General features: G+C 40.2%; 1 protein-coding gene across 4 annotated transcripts in view; it reads left to right on the forward strand.

Annotated features, from left to right (window-relative positions):
• The window catches only part of CDKL4 (cyclin dependent kinase like 4), a 51,203-nt gene that overhangs the window by 10,263 nt on the left and 21,566 nt on the right, over positions 1-19,374 (forward strand). For all 4 annotated transcript variants that reach the window (XM_045447064.1, XM_045447062.1, XM_045447061.1 and 1 more), the window contains exons 2-4: positions 4,016-4,239; positions 7,413-7,534; positions 19,059-19,131. In XM_045447064.1, the coding sequence (XP_045303020.1) occupies positions 4,072-4,239; positions 7,413-7,534; positions 19,059-19,131 (363 nt within the window). In that variant the 5' untranslated portion in view covers positions 4,016-4,071. The remainder of the gene's footprint in view (positions 1-4,015; positions 4,240-7,412; positions 7,535-19,058; positions 19,132-19,374) is intronic.

Consider the following 19,374-nt stretch of genomic DNA (forward strand, 5'->3'; position numbering starts at 1 on the left):
TGTTCTGTCTTTTTTAAATGTCCCTTACTAAGTTTTCATTGGAATCTGTTCCTTCATTGGTGTTTCATTTTTTAGCCTTTATTTCTGAGATGATTTTGTCTTTTTCTTGTATTTTTTTTCCTGAGTTCAATCAACTATCTTTTTTTTTCTTATTTATTTATTTTTTTGTTCATTTCTGGTCTTATTTGAATTTCTGATTCCAAGTGCTTTTCATATATCCAGATGAATGTTAGAAGATATTTAAATCGGTTTGGAGTGTTGTGTTAGTTTTCTTCTGCTTCACTGTTAGGGTTTTTGGACATGATTTTCATCAGCTGAAATGTTCCATTCTCATTTCTATTTTCTTCCAATAATAGGTTTGTGTGGAGACCGCTTTTGTCTATTTGATTTCCTGGGCAAGTTTTGGCCTGTGATAGTTGACAGCAATCCTAGGTCAAGAGAGTCCGCTCTGTCAATGTACCAAAGTGCAGTTTCTTTAATGAGTAGCACTTTTTTTTTTTTTTAATTAGGGGCAGAGAGATTTGCATGTCCTTCAGTTTTGGGGTTCTCTTTTGTCTTGCAGGGGCACAAATTTACCCTCTTGCTTCTTTTACTCTTCACTCTCCAGTCTCTGACAGAGATTGGATTAGCCTCTCCCTTCCCTCTTGCCCTTCCCTTCCCCAATAGTGTCACACTGACTGATGCCTTCTCGACATCCGTAACTTTTAAGTCCTTTCCCTGTGGTGACTGCTCTGATCCACTGAGACACTCTCAGTATTTTTGCATTTGTGATGTATTTTCTCTTTGGGTGGGGGGAAGGGAGGATGATTTTAAGTCTTTCCCAGGCCCTTCATTTCCTCTCCTGTCTCCTTTACAGTTTTTCCAGATCCCACTGCATTTCTGTATTCATTCTCTGCAAAGGCTTCTAGTGGGATCCTAGGAAATATCTCTTCCAGAATTTGGAGTATACTTTTCTACTTAAGTTTTTAAATTCCTCTGTCTTTCCTATTATGTTGGAAGCATTTCATTTATGTGCATTTTCTTATTAAGTTTATTTTAATTTAAGAGAGAGATAGAGAGCAAGCCACATGTGGGGCCCAAACTCCCGAACTGTGTGATCATGACCTAAGCCAAAATCAAGAGTTAGATGCTTAACCAACGGAGCCACTCAGGCGCCCCAATATTTATGTGGTTTTATTGTTCTGGTTGATTTCTACAGCTTTTTAAAGACACGTGACGAGATTAGAGTTAGACAGCCATCATTATCCTTGGCTATCTCAAAGTTCCCCACCATATACATCTTTACAAACCGTTTGGGTAGAATGTGGAGCAGGTATGTGAACTTTGGGTAGAGGTAGAGGTAGAGGATAAGAAAGAAGGCATTTGGCTTAGAACAAACTGACTTTGAAACGATTCTATTTGTGTAGAGATAGTCATCAAACAGATAGTTGGGCTGTACCTCAGATAAGAGATAGAAATTACTGCTTCTTAAAACTCTGCTAGAGTCCTAGTAAGCTGGAATTAAAGCCATAAATCCCTTTGAGGAATTTCTGTCGTGGTCTAACTCCTGCCTGCATGCTCAGACCCATCTTCCATGAACATATAAGCCCTTTAGAAAGCAGATACCATTGAGAGGTTAACAGGTAAAGTACTATTTTTCTGGTGTTTTATTTTATCATATTCAGAAGTTTGGTTGATGTGTCTAAGAAATCTAAATATTAGTCTGAGAACTCAATCATTATTAAGCCAGTTAGGGAAAAAAAAAAAAAAGAAAATCATAGATCAATAGATCAAAATATCTATCTAGAGGGAAATAAGAACATAATACATAGACGAACATCATGAGTAAGCTTTCTGGCATATTCATAGTTTCTTCCAGTAACCATAGGGCTTATCGAGTAGGTTAAGTTCATAAATCCACAAAGATCTATACTAATAACTTTCTAAAGCAAATTCCTAGTTTCTACTGTTTTATCACCTGTAACTAGGCTAAAGAACAAATCTATGCATGTTTATATATAAACAGATTTAAGATAATAATACCTATATAAAAATACAGTATAACTGATAGAGATTTCAGAACATAATCTGTGATGAATTTTCCATGTGTTATTTAAGAGTGTATGCTTCAGTTTTCTCCCTGTAATAAGAAAGAATAGAATCTACAAAAAAAAAAAAAAATGAGGCATTGTAAATGGTTTAGTAATAGTCATTTACCAAGGTAAACACTCCCCCAGTTGTGTCTTTCTATGGTGACGAGTGAGAGTAGATGATTTCTTTCTCCATTGAGACAATCTGTGGGTGGAAAAGGTGTTAGTGAAGTAAAAAAGAAAAAGAAAGAGGATACTCACTTGAACATGAGAAATCTAAAAAGGGGTCACCTCTTTTACTTGACATTTTATTAATACTAAGACCTGGATAAAATGGTTCTCCTAACTGTGCATTCTTTTGAATTAACTGAGAGGCAGTATAACCTAGTGATTGAAATTGTGATCTCTGGAGCTTGACTCCCTGGGTTCTAATTCCATACTAGCTTCACCTTGCCTTGGTTTTCTCATCCATATAATTGGATGAAAATCGCACTTACTTCATAGAATGGTTGTGCAAATTATATGTGATTTTCCTAGGACAATGTTATTTAAGGGCTAGCTCTTATTATCACTATTAGATTATATTAAGATTCTGGTGGATAAAGTGGGGTGGGATTTTTGAGACTTACTTGAATTTTTATATTTTTAATTCCTACACTGATTTCTTTAATTATGGTGGCCTTATTTGTTACTTACCATGTAATCCAGTCACCACAAAATTCACACATGGGTGATGCAGGACCAACAAATTAAATATTTCCATGGAAATCATTATGGATATGAAAGCATTCGTGAAAAATTAGAGAAATCTGTCCTCTTTTTGTGCTTTTTCTTTTCTTTGGGAGCTAAGAATTTAAGGATATGTTCCTTCATACATATAAGAGCTAAGAGCTAGAAAGATTTTGTTACTGTTTTTAATGGCGGCTTTATTTGACAGTCCATATCTGCTCTTTCCTCTGTCCACCAGGTGGAAGTGTAGCACTTTGTACCTTGTCTGGTTCTCAGTTCTTCCTAAACCCCCTTGTCAAATGGGTGAGGAGAGAAAAGAGAAACAATGTAATCAAGAGTATAAAAATGTTCCTTCAGTTGGATTTTACAGCATCGTATTTTAATCATTTACTTGAGGATAATGGAAATAGACTAGATAAGATTCCTTTCCACGAATTCCTTAATTCAACTGAAGTAAATACAGACCCACTATAAGAAATATATGAGATCTTGGGGCACCTGGGTGGCTCAGTCAGTTAAGTGTCCGACTTCAGGTCATGATGTCACAGTTCATGGGTTCAAGTCCTGAATTGGGCTGTGTGTTGTCTGCCAGTGCAGAGCCTGCTTGGGATCCTCTGTCTCCATCTCTGTTTGGCCCCTCCCCACATCTTCTCTCTCTCTCTCTCTCTCTCTCTCTCTCTGTCTCTCTCTCTCTCTGTCTCTCTCTCTCTCTTAAAAATAAATAAATGTTGGGGCGCCTGGGTGGCTCAGTCGGTTAAGCGTCCGACTTCGGCTCAGGTCATGATCTCGCGGTTCGTGAGTTCAAGCCCCGCGTCGGGCTCTGTGCTGGTGGCTCAGAGCCTGGAGCCTGTTTCAGATTCTGTGTCTCCCTCTCTCTCTGACCCTCCCCTGTTCATGCTCTGTCTCTCTCTGTCTCAAAAATAAATAAAGGTTAAAAAAAAAATTAAAAAAAAAAAATAAAATAAATAAATGTTAAAAAATTTTTTTAATAAAAATCTTAAAATAAAAAAGAAATATATGAAATCTTTGCAGTAGCTCAAAGAACCACATAAAGACTGAACTAAACTGCCAAAATAATGTTCACATCTTTCTAAGTGTATTTAAAATTAATCGATGGAAATAAATCTCTGGCATCCTGAGTAAATTGGTTTTATGTAAAAGATTGTGAGAACATTGACCTTGATGACTTGATCAAGCTGAGTCGTCTTATTTTCCAGGTGCAACATTGTGCTGCAAGGCAATCAATACAGTACCTTAAGTCACTTCAACCATAATGGAAAAGTATGAAAAATTAGCTAAGATTGGAGAGGGGTCCTATGGGGTTGTATTCAAATGCAGAAACAAAACCTCCGGACAAGTGGTAGCTATTAAAAAATTTGTGGAATCTGAAGATGATCCTGTTGTTAAGAAAATAGCACTAAGAGAAATACGTATGTTGAAGGTAGGTTAACTTTCTCTATATATCTATAACCTCATGGTATTGGATGAAATATGTATGCCCAAATTACAATTTGAATGCATCTTAAAGTGGTGTTGTTTTTCTGATTGGACTTAAATTTCTCGGTATCAGCAACTATGGAAAATGAGTTGATTATCACTTTGGACTTTAGCAGCTCTGATGCTGAAGTACTTTCCATTCTGCCTGGTAACTATCTACTGTCCTGAGTCCCTTCATCCCAGTGTTCACCCTCCCCCACCCCCGCCTTTCTCCACTCATCCCCCACCCAATCCTCCTCCCCGCAAACAGGCAACTAGAAGAGCATCTCCCGGCACAGGATCCCCCAGGACTGGACTGTGGCATCCATAGGGGTTGGTCCTTCCTGTGTTCCACTGGTTCTTAGACCTATTGAGTATCTCCCCCAGCTATGTATACACATTTTTCACAAATAATTTGTTAGTTAGTTGTTGTCGTTGTTGTTGTTGTTTAAGTAAGCTCTATCCCCAATGTGGGGCTTGAACTAGGGCCTGGAGGTCAAGTCACATGCTCTACCAACTGAGCCAGCCAGGTGCCCCTAAAGTTGTTTTTACTCTGATAGGATTTGACACGTAAGATTCATAATCTTCAATGGAAATGTTTTCCTGTCCTAGAAATGTTACGGTTTTAGAACCAGAAAAGAACCTAGCGACACTTCTCATCCAGCACCTTATCTTATCAGGGAGGAAACTGAGGCACAGGGCAGCACCTCCCAAACATTAATGTGCATTGGAATCCCCAGGGGACTTTGCTAAAATGCATGTACTGAGTTGAAGGTGTGTGGTCAGCCTGAGATGCAGCATTTCCAGCAAACTCCTTGGTGGCACAGAAGGTTTGGAGACCAACTTGGAATAACAGAAACGTGATTTATATCCTCAAGAACACACAGCCGATCTTCGCTTTTGACATGTGTCATCTTTTTTTAGGAAAACCCCAGAAGTCAGTTTTTAAAGGGAGATAATAATGATCATATTATCTGTCCTTTCCAAGTATTATTTGCAGCAGGATTCCTAAAACTAATAATAGTTTAAAATATAATTTCATATACACCGGCTGAGTTTTCAAGTACATTCATCATAAAAACCGGTTCACTGTTACCTCGCAGCCAGCAGAGGGCGCTGGTCAGCAGACAACATCACAGAGCTAAGCTCCAGGGTGTGTCTGACCTGGCTGTGGGTTGTTTTCTAATGAAAGTAATGCTTTTTTATCCCCCACCTCCCGCCTACCCACGTCTGCAAGTAAGGTTAATGCTCGTAGTACCTCCTGGATCACAGTGCCCCAATTTGACTTGAACATACCCCTTTTCTGCTTTTGGTATGTTATACCCATGCATGCCCTGAACAGTTTCCTTCCATGATAAACTTCCCTTCCCTTCCTCCTATCCTCCTGTTATTTAAATGTGGTTTGATTTTTGTCCTCCTTATCACCTGTGTTACTGATACAAGTCACTGTTTTCCTGGGCTAAGTTAATTTCATTTGCAAAGGGGATATGTATTGCTCATCTACCCCAAACCGGGTTTGACCAGGTTAGCATCTGTGAATCCCTTAGCCTCCTGGTAGAGACACTGTTTCATTTCCATCCTGTGGTTTTCAGTGTAGCACAAAGCAGCTAGCTTACCTGTGCGACCTGTTTCCTCCCGTTTGCCTCTCTGCTGTCTTAGGCAACGGCAAGTTGATTTTGTGCTCTGGACATATTTTTAATATGTAATGGAGTCCTTTTTCCCAAACTGTTGAACAGCAGACACATAGTTGCAGACTCATTTTTTTTTTCCTTCAAGTCATGCTTACAGGTACTAAAGTAGAGGAGGCTATCGCTATTGGGCCTGCAAAGTATTTATGCAGCTCCTACTGTATACACAATACTGTGTTCCCTCTCTATATCTTTCTGAGTAAGTGGTAGAGGGTTTGGAAAGTGATGTATCTATATACTGGAAAATAATAGGGAAGATGAGTTATATGTAAGTAGGAGTGATCAGATGTCCTGATTCATAGCTTTTGTCCCAGAATCCGGTCTGGTTAGCACCCTCTTTCAAAAGCACCCTAGGGTGTGAGGGCGATCTCTCACCCCCTGGACTGCCAAAGGTGATTTGGCTGATCTGGCTGGCTAGGCTGTTTTCCTCTTCCTCCCTCACCACTCCATGTGCATCTTGGAGCTTGGAGCTACATGCTTGGCCGAAGAGGACGACCTTCCCTGATACAGGAGGACCGCTCTTCGTCAAGGGTCTAGGAGTAGCTGTGTTCCCCTGCTGCAACCTCCAAATGAGCTCTCAAAAGCCTCCTGGTTTGTGTGCTAACTTACATGGTGGCCCTAGCTGTAGGCAGGATGACCGTATCTGCCTATGTGCCTGGGACAGTCTTGGCTTATGCTTGTTACCCTGATTGGATGATAAGTTATATAGTTAACTCTATGATGGATTGTCTTCGGTAGAATTTTCCCTCTGGTTCATAGCATTAAACAGATGCCTTGTGAAATCCTTCAGCTTGAGACGGAATTTAGCACATAAGACGTCTAAGCATAAGAGAGAACAATAGAATCAAAGAACAGAGATGAAAACATGATAAATAAATTAAAAACACACTGTGGGGACTCGTAGAATAGGCAGCTTAATCAGAGTTGAATGTTGGGATCTGGTATTTCTGAAAACCAACACGCAAATCCAGACAGGGTTTAAACCCATGACAATATGTAAACTTAGTGGGGATTAATAATTTTTAGAGCCTTTTACTCAGTAATTCCATTTCTTCAATTTTTTATTCAGGTTATTTTATGACCTGGATGTTTAGAATTTTCACAAACTACATAAAGTATTTGTGATATCAGTGCCTATATTTTAAGTTGTGCACTTTATTTGCTATCTCCAGAGAGATTCAAGCAGTTTAATTACCATCTATACAGGTACATTAAATAAACTCTTAAAGAATTTATTTTAAAGAAGAAAAACATCTTCTTTTTCAACCTCAAGTTTCTATGATTCTTACCAAGAGTAGTTCCTCTTGTGAGTAACCATAATGAAATTATCCAGAAGAGATGCACGGGGAATGGTAAGCAAGGCCTTCTATTGTTCAAATTGTAAGGGATCTGGGGAGAAACTACTATAAGAAATAAAATCACCAGACTTTGTATTTCAATTCCTTTGCAGCAATTAAAGCACCCAAACCTTGTGAACCTCATTGAGGTGTTCAGGAGAAAAAGGAAAATGCATTTAGTTTTTGAATACTGTGATCACACACTTTTAAATGAGCTGGAAAGAAACCCCAAAGGGTAAGTGACACAGAAACTGAGGCTCTTGTGGCCATTTGGTTTCATCATATGTGGGATTAACTGTGGCAAATTTCGAGTATGAAACACAGTCCTCTTTCTACCAAGATGTGTCTGCTGGCTACCCCTTTCCCATCTGAGTTAGGATGTGCTCAGAGGAACACGAATATTAACCTAGAATAAAAATATTTAGGAAGACAAATCTACTGCAAATATAAATCACAACGTGTTTTGAGGCTAACTTCCCTACAGACATACCTCGGAGATATTGCAGGTTTGGTTCTAAATCATTGCAATAAAGGCGACATTGCAATAAGGTGAGTCAAATGAATTATTTGGCTTCCCAGTGCAGACAGAAGTTATGTTTACACTATATTGTAGACTATTAAGTGCCCAATAGCATCATGTCTAAAAAAGCAATGTACATACCTTCATTTAAAAATATTTTATTGCTGAAAAATGCTAACCATCCTCTGAACATTTAGCGAGTCATAACCACTGGTCCCAGATCACCATAAAATACAATAATAATGAAAAAGTTTGAAATATTAGGAGAATTACCAAACACAGAGACACAAAGTGAGCAAATGCTCTTGGAAAAATGGCGCCAGTGGACTGCCTCCACAGGGGATTTCCACAAACCTGCAATTTGTGAAAAAACACAATGTCTGTGAAGTACAATAAAGCAAAGCATAATAAAGCAATAAAACGAGGTATGCCTGTCTTGGATTGTCTCAATTCAAGGAATGAACCATGGTTCAATATTTGGATTCCACTAAAATTAGAATCCATATAATTCACTAAAAGGTTAAAGGAGAAAAAATACATGTGGTTGATAAAATTTGAAAAGGCAGTTGATAAATTCAACATCCTTTCCTGATTATTAAAAAAAAAAAAAAAACTTAGCAAAGTGGGGTTAAATGCTTTCCTAGTGCATATGCGTGCACACACACGCCCCTCTTCAAATCAACAGCTAGTTTTATACTCAGTACTAAAGGAACCACCATTAAAGCGAGAAATGAGGAAGTCAGTTGTCACTACCATAAGGCAACACTGTTCTGAGAGCTCTAGCCAATGTAATGTAATAAGAAAGACAAATAGAATATGTAACTTTGGAAACAAGATTGAACTGTCTTTATATGGATGATAGTATTCTACAAAATCTAAGATAATTGCCTAAAGGATCATTAGAACCAGTGGAATTCAGTATAATGAGTACAGCACTCCAAATTCCACACATAAAAATTAACCGCTTTTGTATCAATGAGCACTTTAGGAAAGCTAGTGGAGAAGGATCTTATTCAAATATCAGTAACAAAAAAGTTTGAAATAAAGATAAAAAGAATTGTCCAGACTCTACATAGGAAAGACAACTACAAAATTTAAGTGAGGTACATAAATGATTTTATTTAAATGAACATGTATTTCTGGGTAGAAATATTCATTATTATAAAGATATTGCTTCCCTAATTTATTTATTTATTGCACAAAATCTAATCAGAATGCCAATGGGATTTTTTTTTTAACTTGAAAATCAAGTTCTCTAAATCAAGAAATTTTTTAAAAAGAAAAAAGGGGACTTTAACTGCCAAATATTAAATTATATCAGCTTTAGAGATTCCTTTGACAAAATGTACCATAAACAAAACTAAAAAAGAAGTGGCAAATTAGGTAATTATTTGCCAGATGAAGAATTAATATCATTTCACTTGCAGATTTTGCAAATCAAATGTTTTAAAAGATTAGTGCCCCATTTGAAAATATATTCATTCAAAAAAACTTGAGTAAAATACTATTGTTTTTCCAGCTAGGTGCTAAGGATATAGCAGCAAACAGAACACATTAAAAAAGTTGCCTGGGGGTGCCTGGGTGGCTCAGTCGGTTGTGCGTCCGACTTTGGCTCAGGTCATGATCTCATGGTTGGTGAGTTCGAGCCCCGCATCTGGCTCTGTGCTGACAGCTCAGGGCCTGGAGCCTGTTTCAGATTCTGTGTCTCCCTCTCTCTCTGCTCCTCCCCTATTAACACTCCACCTCTCTCTCAAAAATAAAGATAAATAAATAAATAAATAAATAAATAAATAAATAAATGTTTGTTTATTTTTGAGACAGAATGTGAGTGGGGGAAGGGCAGAGAAAGGGGGGGTTCACAGATTTTGAAGCAGGCTCCAGGCTCTGCGCTGTCAGCACAGAGCCTGATGCAGGGCTCAAACTCATGAACTGTGAGATCATGACCTGAGCCAAAGTTGGCCACTTAACCTACTGAGCCACTCAGGCACCCCTAAATGGTTTTCATCTTTTAACCAAGAAAGGACATTTAGAGAAATTTGTAGTAAGAAAATAATCAGATAGGTGCAAAAAGTTACACATAAGAATGTTGAACACATCATTATTTATTACAACAACAACAAACTGGGACTGACCTAATTTTCCATTAGTAAAGCTTTGGTTAAATGCACTTTGCTATATCCATACAATGGAACACTATGCATCCAACCCATTAATAAGGAAGTTGGATAGTTCATATTCTGGGGAAAATGTTCATGAAATGTTATGTGAAAAAAAAAAGAGATTATAAAGCATAATTTTCAGTGTAATTGAAAATTTATTTTGAATTGTCCCTATATCCTAGTGAATGCACATATTTTCCTCTGAAAATAAAAATTAATTAAAAAACACAGTTTAAATGAGGAATTAATTCATAGTTCAACTTTATTGCGAACAAAATAGGGTTTTGTATTGGCTTAGACAACAGATTGTTCAGCCATCCTATAAGTTAATTTATAAATTACATTTTCATAAAACTTAGAAATATAATTTTTTTAATGTTTATTTATTTTTGAGAGAGCGAGAGACAGAGCGTGAGTGGGGGAGGGGCAGAGAGAGGGAGACACAGAATCTGAAACAGGCTCCAGGCTCCGAGCTGTCAGCACAGAGCCCGACATGGGGCTCGAACTCACAGACCATGAGATCATGACCTGAGCCAAAGTTGGACACTTAACTGACTGAGCCACCCAGGTACCCTCATTTTATTTTTTAGAGAGACAGAATGCAAGCAGGGGAGGGGCAGAGAGAGGGGGGGGACACAGAATCCAAAGCAGGCTCCAGGCTCCGAACTGTCAGCACAGAGCCTGATGCAGCCTTGAACTCACTGACCACGAGATCATGACCTGAGCCGAAGCCGGACGCTTAACCAACTGAGCCACCCAGGTGCCCCTTTGAAACTTAGAAATATAATTGTTCAAGGCCCTGAAAATAAAACGTACAGTACATACTACACGTGTACCTGTTTAATTGAACTAAACATCTTTCTCTTCCCTCTATGATGCATAAGCTTTCCTGCTGGTAGGACTTAGCTGATGCTCTTCCTTTAATCTAGAATATTCTAAACTTTTCCACTTTCCCTATCTCTATCATAATCTCTACAATGAGAAATCCTACCCCCCACCCCCTTCTTAAAACCTACTTAGAGAACAGCCAGGAGAGTGTAAAACCAGTGACTAGCAAACAGAGGTAAACAACCAGGCCACATACATACCAACCCTCTTTGAGCCGTTGTTTATTAGGGTAAATTCGTGGTTTGGGGAAGTCACGGTGTGCAGCCAAGAGACAACGGACGTGGTGGATGTGTGGGATGGGCTGTGGGATGGTGAGATGATCATCCAGAGACCCGAGGACTAAGTTACCTCGTGAAGAAGAGCTGATTTAACACTAAGATGGTGAAAGTACTGCTTCCTCTGCCAGATGGAACCTCTGGTGTCCTCTACCTTGCGGGGAGCACAAAAAGCATTTGTTAGATAATAGCGGCATAGCGAGTACTGAGTACTGCGACAGTGTCGGATTTGCTCGGGTAAAGAAACCACACGGATGTACAGCAACTGAAATTGGCATCATCTGGTTAAACTTAAAACGATCTAGTCCCGTTCTGTGTTCTACAGTAAGTACAATGGGTAAGTTAATTGGTGATGTGATAGACATTGCCTTCCCGCCAGAGAAAGGATTTTCTTTCCCATTGCACCATGTATAATGGAATAATCCTGCCTTCAGGAAGCTTAAAATCTAATGAGGAATCAGAGACACAAAAGAAAAATTAGAAATGATTATAATGTTATAAAACTACTAATGGGTTTATAAAACTATGGCTGTCCACTCCACTTCTGGCTGACAATAGCATATTATGTACATCTGTAAACCAGGGCTTCAATTTCTTTTTTTTTTTTTTTTCAATTTTAGCTTTATTGAGTTATAGTTGACACATAAAAGGTTTGAATTTCTTTCTGTTTCTCAGTTAACTGTTCACAGAAAATTTCCCGTGAGACCGGGTGTGGTCTGGTGGAGAGATAGCAGTGAATCATGAGTACTGAGAAATACATTAGTGAGGGTTGCACAAGCGTCATGTCCCAGATTATGAAGTGGGGAGATCCTTTCTCTGAAATGGCTTCCTGATTTCCGCGGGGATGGTGGGATCGCTGGATGACAGAAACCAAGTAGTAGTACTTCGTTTCCAGAATTGCTGTAATAGGCAACAGAGCCATAGTGATGATCAAAATGTTTTAATTAATCATAGGTTCTCTCAAACCAAAATAGATGGGCAGATCACTAAAGTCCCGTTTGTTCTATAAAAACTGGGGACTAGAAGCTTGACTTGAGTCACCACAGTAGCCAATTCACAGATCCGGCCCTTGTGAACCAAGGGAAGACGGCTGTCCTTGAAGCATAGCCCTACAATGACATCACACATATGTATTTAATTCTTCCCCTTAGCCTGCCCTAAAGTAGTCTGCCGCCATTTACAGGACAGTTGTGCACTGGGAAAAGAGAAATACCCTATCTTTTGGGAATTACTGGACAATGCTCTGAGGTAAAACCAGTCCCCAGTGACTTTGAAAGCCACTGTGGTTCATCAGTTTTGGGGGGATGGGGAGCATTAAGCATTAGGTCTGGTAGTAAATGAAATCTTGACTCAAATCCATCTCATGATCATCCTACCACATCCACAAATCCACTCTTGGGATTATTTCCCCATTTCCTAACTGGGTAGTTGAAATAGATACACTAACAGATGGAAAAAGAGCCAGTTGGCTCTGACCCAAGGAATGAAAACTCTTGTGGTAGGAAGAACCTAGTAGAAGTGTCTGGTAGGCTGCTTCTTTACCAAAATAGAAAACTGAAAGCCATACTACGTATTCGAGGAAGAGCATAAATTGGTGCTACCATTATACACTTTGAGGAGACACAGTTGGGAGGTAGATAAGCATGTTGCATGTGCAGAATCCTCTCCAACACTCCTATCTCCTCAGATCTTTGGATCTCCTCCTCCTCGTTTTCCTAATTAATTTCTGGCAGTCAACTTCAATTGCCATAGACAACCATTTCGTCTAGGTTTCAATCAACTAATTTAGCAATCAACTAGACCCACTCCTAGCTGCTCCAGATAGTCTGTTGAAACTAGAATCTCTAGTAAGTTTGCCCATAGTGTTATAATCAGCCCAGTCTAAAATTATGATTCTTCCTGTCTGGTCCTACATCAGTGAAATCCATTTTTACATGCATTCACCACTGTAAATTAGCAACATCTTATAGTTCCTTTTTTGCTGCACAAACCCTTTTCCTCTGTTTGACTTTGTAATAGGCCCCCTGGGACATGCTGAAATCTGACTTTGAGAGGTGATGGGGGGAGGAGCCTTGAGAAGAGGCATCCCCAGGCCATGCACCTGCCTCAAGTGAGAACACTAGAGGCTTCTTGTCAAGGCAAAATCAGCCTCATCATACAAGTCTGGCCACTGCTTTGCATGACACGGGATGTTTGGTGGGAAAGTGGGGTGCTCTTAGTAATATGAATACTCCCAAGAGTCACATTTCAATTCTTGAGGCTTAGATAGCTCTTTCTCAGTTAATTAACCGAGAAACTAATTAAACTCACACAAGTCAAATCTATGTTGTCACTTAGTGCCCTGTAGGATTATTCTCAGTGTCTGATTTTTCAGTCATTTCACAGTATTCCTATGGGTCCACAAAGTGAGCCCTATAGACATAAGTAAAAAGGGGTTCTTTTAGGGCAAGCATTGAAACTCTGGCTTCTTAACTGTGCCTTGAACCAAGATATAAAAGCCCTAAATGTGACCTCTTTAAAAATTTCTCATGAAGTTAGAAAGAGCCAGCACACCCCACTCTTCTTTGATTATTTACGTTTCCCATATTATTCTATCACATTCAGTCCACCAAAGCCCTGCCTTGAGAAGGCACTTTTTCCAGATGACCACAGATGATGATTTAACAATTATCTCATCACGAGGTGCCCATCTACCATCTATTCCAGTCACTAATGGTAATTAAGTTCTCCTGTCTTCAGACCTAATTAAATCAGATAGCCAATCCCCAATTCCCAATCCTTTTTGCCCATATCTACTTCTGGTATTGAATTCTGAGCAGGTTAGGATTCCACAACATAATTCACTCCAGCTAGTTTAAGCAAAAAGGGATTTATTACGGAGTGTTAGTTTATAAAATTTCTGAGAGTGCCAGAGAAACAAGCTTAATTTAAGTACCTAATGGAGGGGCGCCTGGGTGGCTCAGTCGGTTAAGCGTCCGACTTCAGCTCAGGTCACGATCTCGCGGTCCACGAGTTCGAGCCCCGCGTCGGGCTCTGGGCTGATGGCTCAGAGCCTGGAGCCTGTTTCCGATTCTGTGTCTCCCTCTCTCTCTGCCCCTCCCCCGTTCATGCTGTGTCTCTCTCTGTCTCAAAAATAAATAAACGTTAAAAAAAAAAAAAATTTTTTTTTTTTTTTTAAGTCCCTAATGGATACCAGGTACCTTTCTAGGCCTCGGAGTCACAATAAGGGACAAGACAAAGTCCTTGAATTGGAAGAAAGCACAAGGAGTCAGGAAATGCCTAGGGAAAAGAGGAGAATGGACCATAAACACAAAGATCTGGGGGTCACAAGCCTAGGCATGTTCAGGGAATGGCAGGAACCGATGGGGCTGGGGCAGAGTACCTGTGGGAATGTGGGAGGAGACAGAAGGGAAGGAGGACAGTGTGAAGGGGCTGGTAGACCAGAGTAATTAGGTTGGCTTTCATTCTAGGATAGCAAGGGTTTACCGAGAAGGACTCCTTTCATCTCGGGTCCTGACAATGAAATCAGGTTTTCCCATATTAAGTTATATAACAAATTAAAACAAAGATGCTGCGTTCTGATGTGAGCATCAGGATTCCCCTGAGTGACCGAGAGAGAGAGAGAGAGAGAGAGAAGTCCCCTGAGCAATCCAGTCTGAATTCCCTGATGGCGCCACCCTTATTACAGTCTTGAGCTAGGATGTCTAGTTTTTGCTCTGAGGCCTTCATTATTCCTTGCAATATCCGTTTCTGCACTCCCCCAGAGGATGATATTTAAACACTGAGTGTCAGTTGACTTCTTCAGAAGGTTTTATTTCCCTTCGGAACACTTTGAGAAATGCTGCCTGTGGCTGAATAATGTTGCAACTCTCTATCTTTCTGGAATGAGCACTGTGTGAATCTGTATTCTCTTTGATAACTATCTTCTCTTTGTAGGGTCAGTGGTATTTGTTTGTAGTTGGTATTTTGTATATATGTTGTGTTGCTTGCGATGGAACCTGCCTTCTTGGAATCTGAGCTGACTATTCTGTTTAGGGCCACGCCATGACACTTGATGTGAGATGCCATGAAACAAACACTCCTCTTCCACAGTGAGAGCTCGGGACTTCCCTATGGCATTGGTTCATGCCCGATTCCATGTGATCGATGCTAGAACCCTGGGTTCTGCCAGTCCCCACCTTGTTTCCCGATCCCAGGGCTTGAGCCCCTGTGCCAGCCGTCCTTTGATCCCACCTGGCATTCCATTTCTGCATGAATCGTGTCCAGTGTTACTCTTACTGGTCCCTCCCAAGGACTGAAATCCACCTCCCTTCCCTCCACCGCCACCACTGTAATCAGAATCACCCGATCTCACCAGCATTATTAAATTTGCCACCTAATTAACCTTCCTGTATCTGCTTTGCCCCCAGAAATCCATTCTCCATATTATGCCACTTGCCTTCTTGAGTCCTTTCAATGACTTTCCTTTAGATTCACAGTAAAATCCAAACTACCTACCCAGATCTGTAATCCCTCCGTGACTTGGCCTCTGCCAGCCTCACCTTCTTCACTCATGCTTTGGCCACACTGGCCTCCTTATTGCTTTTCCCACACTCCCCATTCTTTCTTACCTCAGGGCCTGTTGCTAGTCTTTTGAGGCTCTTCTTGTCTTTGTATAGCGTCTGAGTCCCATCTACTGGCCTCACCTGATCTCAGACCCACATTTCCTGAACCTATGGAGATACTAAAACCCAGACTCTTAGGGCATAGACTTCTTAATAAACTTGCAGGGCACTGTTCCATTTTTACACATGAGGAACACTGAAGGCACATATAACTGGCCCAAGGTTATAAAACTTGGAAGCAGGGATTTGAACCATGCCTCATCGTGCTCAAAAATGGCTCTACGATTCTACTACAAAAACATTTAAGCAATGTCTCCAGCTTGGCTTTGGGCAAAGAGGGGAAAAAGATCAAGTTATATCAGAATTCAGTGTGGGAAACAGAAATGGCTCTAGATACTTCCAGTGGAAAGGGATTTAATACTGAGAATTAGGGGCTTTCACAATATTAATAATACTTAATAATTAGAAGAGCTGGAGTCAAAGGGCTGCCATCAGCCTGTGAATATCAAGAACATGCCTCCATAACTGTGACCTGAGATCAGAAAACTGCCCTGAGAAAAATACCTCCACACACTTGCTGCTTCTCCACATATGCCCCAGCTTCACACAGTGATGTCTTATGTGGACCAGCTACACCTGCAGGATGAGTTTAGTTTTTAAGAAGTGATCTAGGGGCGACTGGGTGGCTCAGTCAGTTAAGTGTCTGGCTCTTGATTTCTGTTCAGGTCACGATCTCACAGTTGGTGAGTTCGAGCCCCACATGGGGCTCCTCACTGACAGGTGGATCCCACTTGGGATTCTTCCCCTCTCTCTGCCCCTCCCCCACATGCACTCTCTCTGTCTCTCAAAATAAATAGAAACTTCTAAAAAATTGATCTCAACATAGGATTTACATTTCCAAATATGATAAAATATTAAAGCTGAATGACTAGGTGTGTTTGGGATATTCGATAATCCTAAATTTTTTAATTAAAAAATTTTACAGTAGGCATTTAGCAAAAGACATCTTGTGTTTCAGATTTTTGAAACTATGCAACCAGCAACCTCCATCTCCATGAATAGGGTTGAAAAACAAACAACACCCGGATAAAAATATTTGCGGCACATATGCTGACTCCAGTGTATGTTGAGCCTTCATAAATCAACTTAAAAAAAAACTTTTTAAAGTTTTTATTTATTTTTGAGAGACAGAGAAAGACAGAGCATGCGTGGGGGAGGAGCAGAGAGAGAGGAAGACATGGAACCTGAAGCAGGATCCAGGCTCGGAGCTGTCAGCACAAAACCCGTTGCAGGGCTCAAACCCATGAACCATGAGATCATGACCTGAGCCGAAGTCGGACGCTTAACTGACTGAGCCACCCAGGCATCCCTTCATGAATCAATTTTAAAAAGAGTAAGCAGTCCAGTCAAAAAAGACATAAAGGCCATGAACAGGAAGTACACAAAAGAAGAAATGTAATGTCCAATAATCATGTGAAAATTAAAAGTCACTAGTAATTAGTAAAATGGAAATGAAAACCAAAATGAGCTTTTTATTTTAACCACAGATTGGCAAACATAACATTGGCAAAACCAGCTGTTGGCAAGACAATGAGGGGACAGGGGCTTCGATGCGCAGATGTTTGGTGGGAGCGTTAATGGGTCTAACCTTTCTTAGAGAAGGTAGTTTGGAAGTATGTAACTGAAAGCATCTTCAGAGGGACAGTGATGTGAGCAATGGCAAAATGTCAGCAGAAAGTTACGGGGAATGTAATTGCTATCATCTATAGAGATAGCTACACGAAGTAGACTCGTCCCAGATGGAGTGGAAGTTACCCAGATCCCCATTTCCGCAATGGAAAATACCTTCCAGTATTTCCAGGGCTCTGCAGGGACAAGGAGCATCCAGCCTTCCATCTTCCTGGGGGCTGCGTTCTCCCTGGCTTCCCCTGTCTGGGGACCTGCCTGCTTACCGGGTGTACGAAACTTACAAAACAACTGTAGCACGTGTTCGAGTGTGTTTACCACCAAACCCTCGGAAGTCAGTCTTCCAGTTTGCCCTTCCTCCTACAGGTCCTACCTGCAGAATCAAAATGTAACTTGTGCCTACCGTTAGCCTTAGAAATCCCACCTCTAAAACTTACCTTAAAAAGATGATTACAGATGTTCATTGACATGTTGTTTCTAGGCATAAAATTGGGTCAACCTAATTGCTCACCAGTGGGAACTAAGTAAGTAAACTATGACACATCCGTATAATGAGACCATGAAATAGGTGTAAACGTATTAGTATTTGTGCCGCTATGTATTAAAATGTTTCTGAAAGAGGTGGGGGGAGTTGCAGAAGATGAAATGTATGACTAGCCAGGTGTGAGAGAGATTTCGTCACGGATATGCTTTTATACTCTTTAAATGTTGAGCTATACAAACACATATATTTAAAATTAAAGTTAAGGGGCGCCTGGGTGGCGCAGTCGGTTAAGCGTCCGACTTCAGCCAGGTCACGATCTCGCGGTCCGTGAGTTCGAGCCCCGCGTCAGGCTCTGGGCTGATGGCTCAGAGCCTGGAGCCTGTTTCCGATTCTGTGTCTCCCTCTCTCTCTGCCCCTCCCCCGTTCATGCTCTGTCTCTCTCTGTCCCAAAAATAAATAAACGTTGAAAAAAAAAATTAAAAAAAAAAAAAATAAAAAAAATAAATAAATAAAATTAAAGTTAAAAAGTAAATGCAGGGATCCCTGGGTGGCTCAGTCCGTTAAACGTCCAACTTCAGCTCAGGTCATGATCTCGCGGTTCGTGAGTTGGAGCCCTGCGTCAGGCTCTGTGCCGACAGCTCGGAGCCTGCTTCGGATTCTGTGTCTCCCTCTCTCTCTGCCCCTCCCCTGCCCTTTCCCTCTCAAAAATAAAAATAAAAAATGAAAAATAAAAACAAAAAAATGAAAAGTAAATGTAGAGAGAGACAGAGAGAGGGAAAGGAACAGAGATGCCTGAAGAAACACAGATACCTGTGCATTCCAGCAATTATTTTGGGGTAGCAAGTTTTGAGTCAACACTCTGTATTCTTTTGCTTGTCTGTAGTGTTTGGATTTTTGTGATAAGCATGTCTCATTTTTGCAGATCTAAAGTTTTTAAATTACAAAAGAAAATTGTATATCTATAATGAAAATATAGTAAAGGAGTTTTCATTAACATTAAGAAAATGTATTTCCAACACACCCTTTGCACCCTGTTTGTTGGCCATGACAAGCCCTATGCATTCCATTTCTGTTCCCGGCTCTTGGCCCTGACGCTTCAGCTTTGGAGTTTTCAATTCCTTTTTAATTTTCTTTCCCCGCCAGAGTTGCTGATGGAATGATCAAAAGTATATTATGGCAAACACTTCAAGCTCTTAATTTCTGTCACAAACATAACGTAAGTAACATTTTCTAATATATTTGTCAATTTATTCTTTTCTTCTCAATAGCTCAACGATCTATTTAAAGAGCCAAAGACAGAGGGAAAGGAAGAAAGCTACAGAATATGGGAAAAGCAAGTCATGGCTTTTTTTCCCAATTTCTGTAAGAACCAGATTACTAATTCCTTATGAATTAAAAATTTGTATAAACTTGCTGATCCTTTTGCTATCCTGCTGATGATTCCTGTGGTCATATTTAA

The sequence above is a fragment of the Leopardus geoffroyi genome, chromosome A3 (assembly GCF_018350155.1).
Source record: "Leopardus geoffroyi isolate Oge1 chromosome A3, O.geoffroyi_Oge1_pat1.0, whole genome shotgun sequence".
Classification (NCBI taxonomy): Eukaryota; Metazoa; Chordata; class Mammalia; order Carnivora; family Felidae; genus Leopardus; species Leopardus geoffroyi.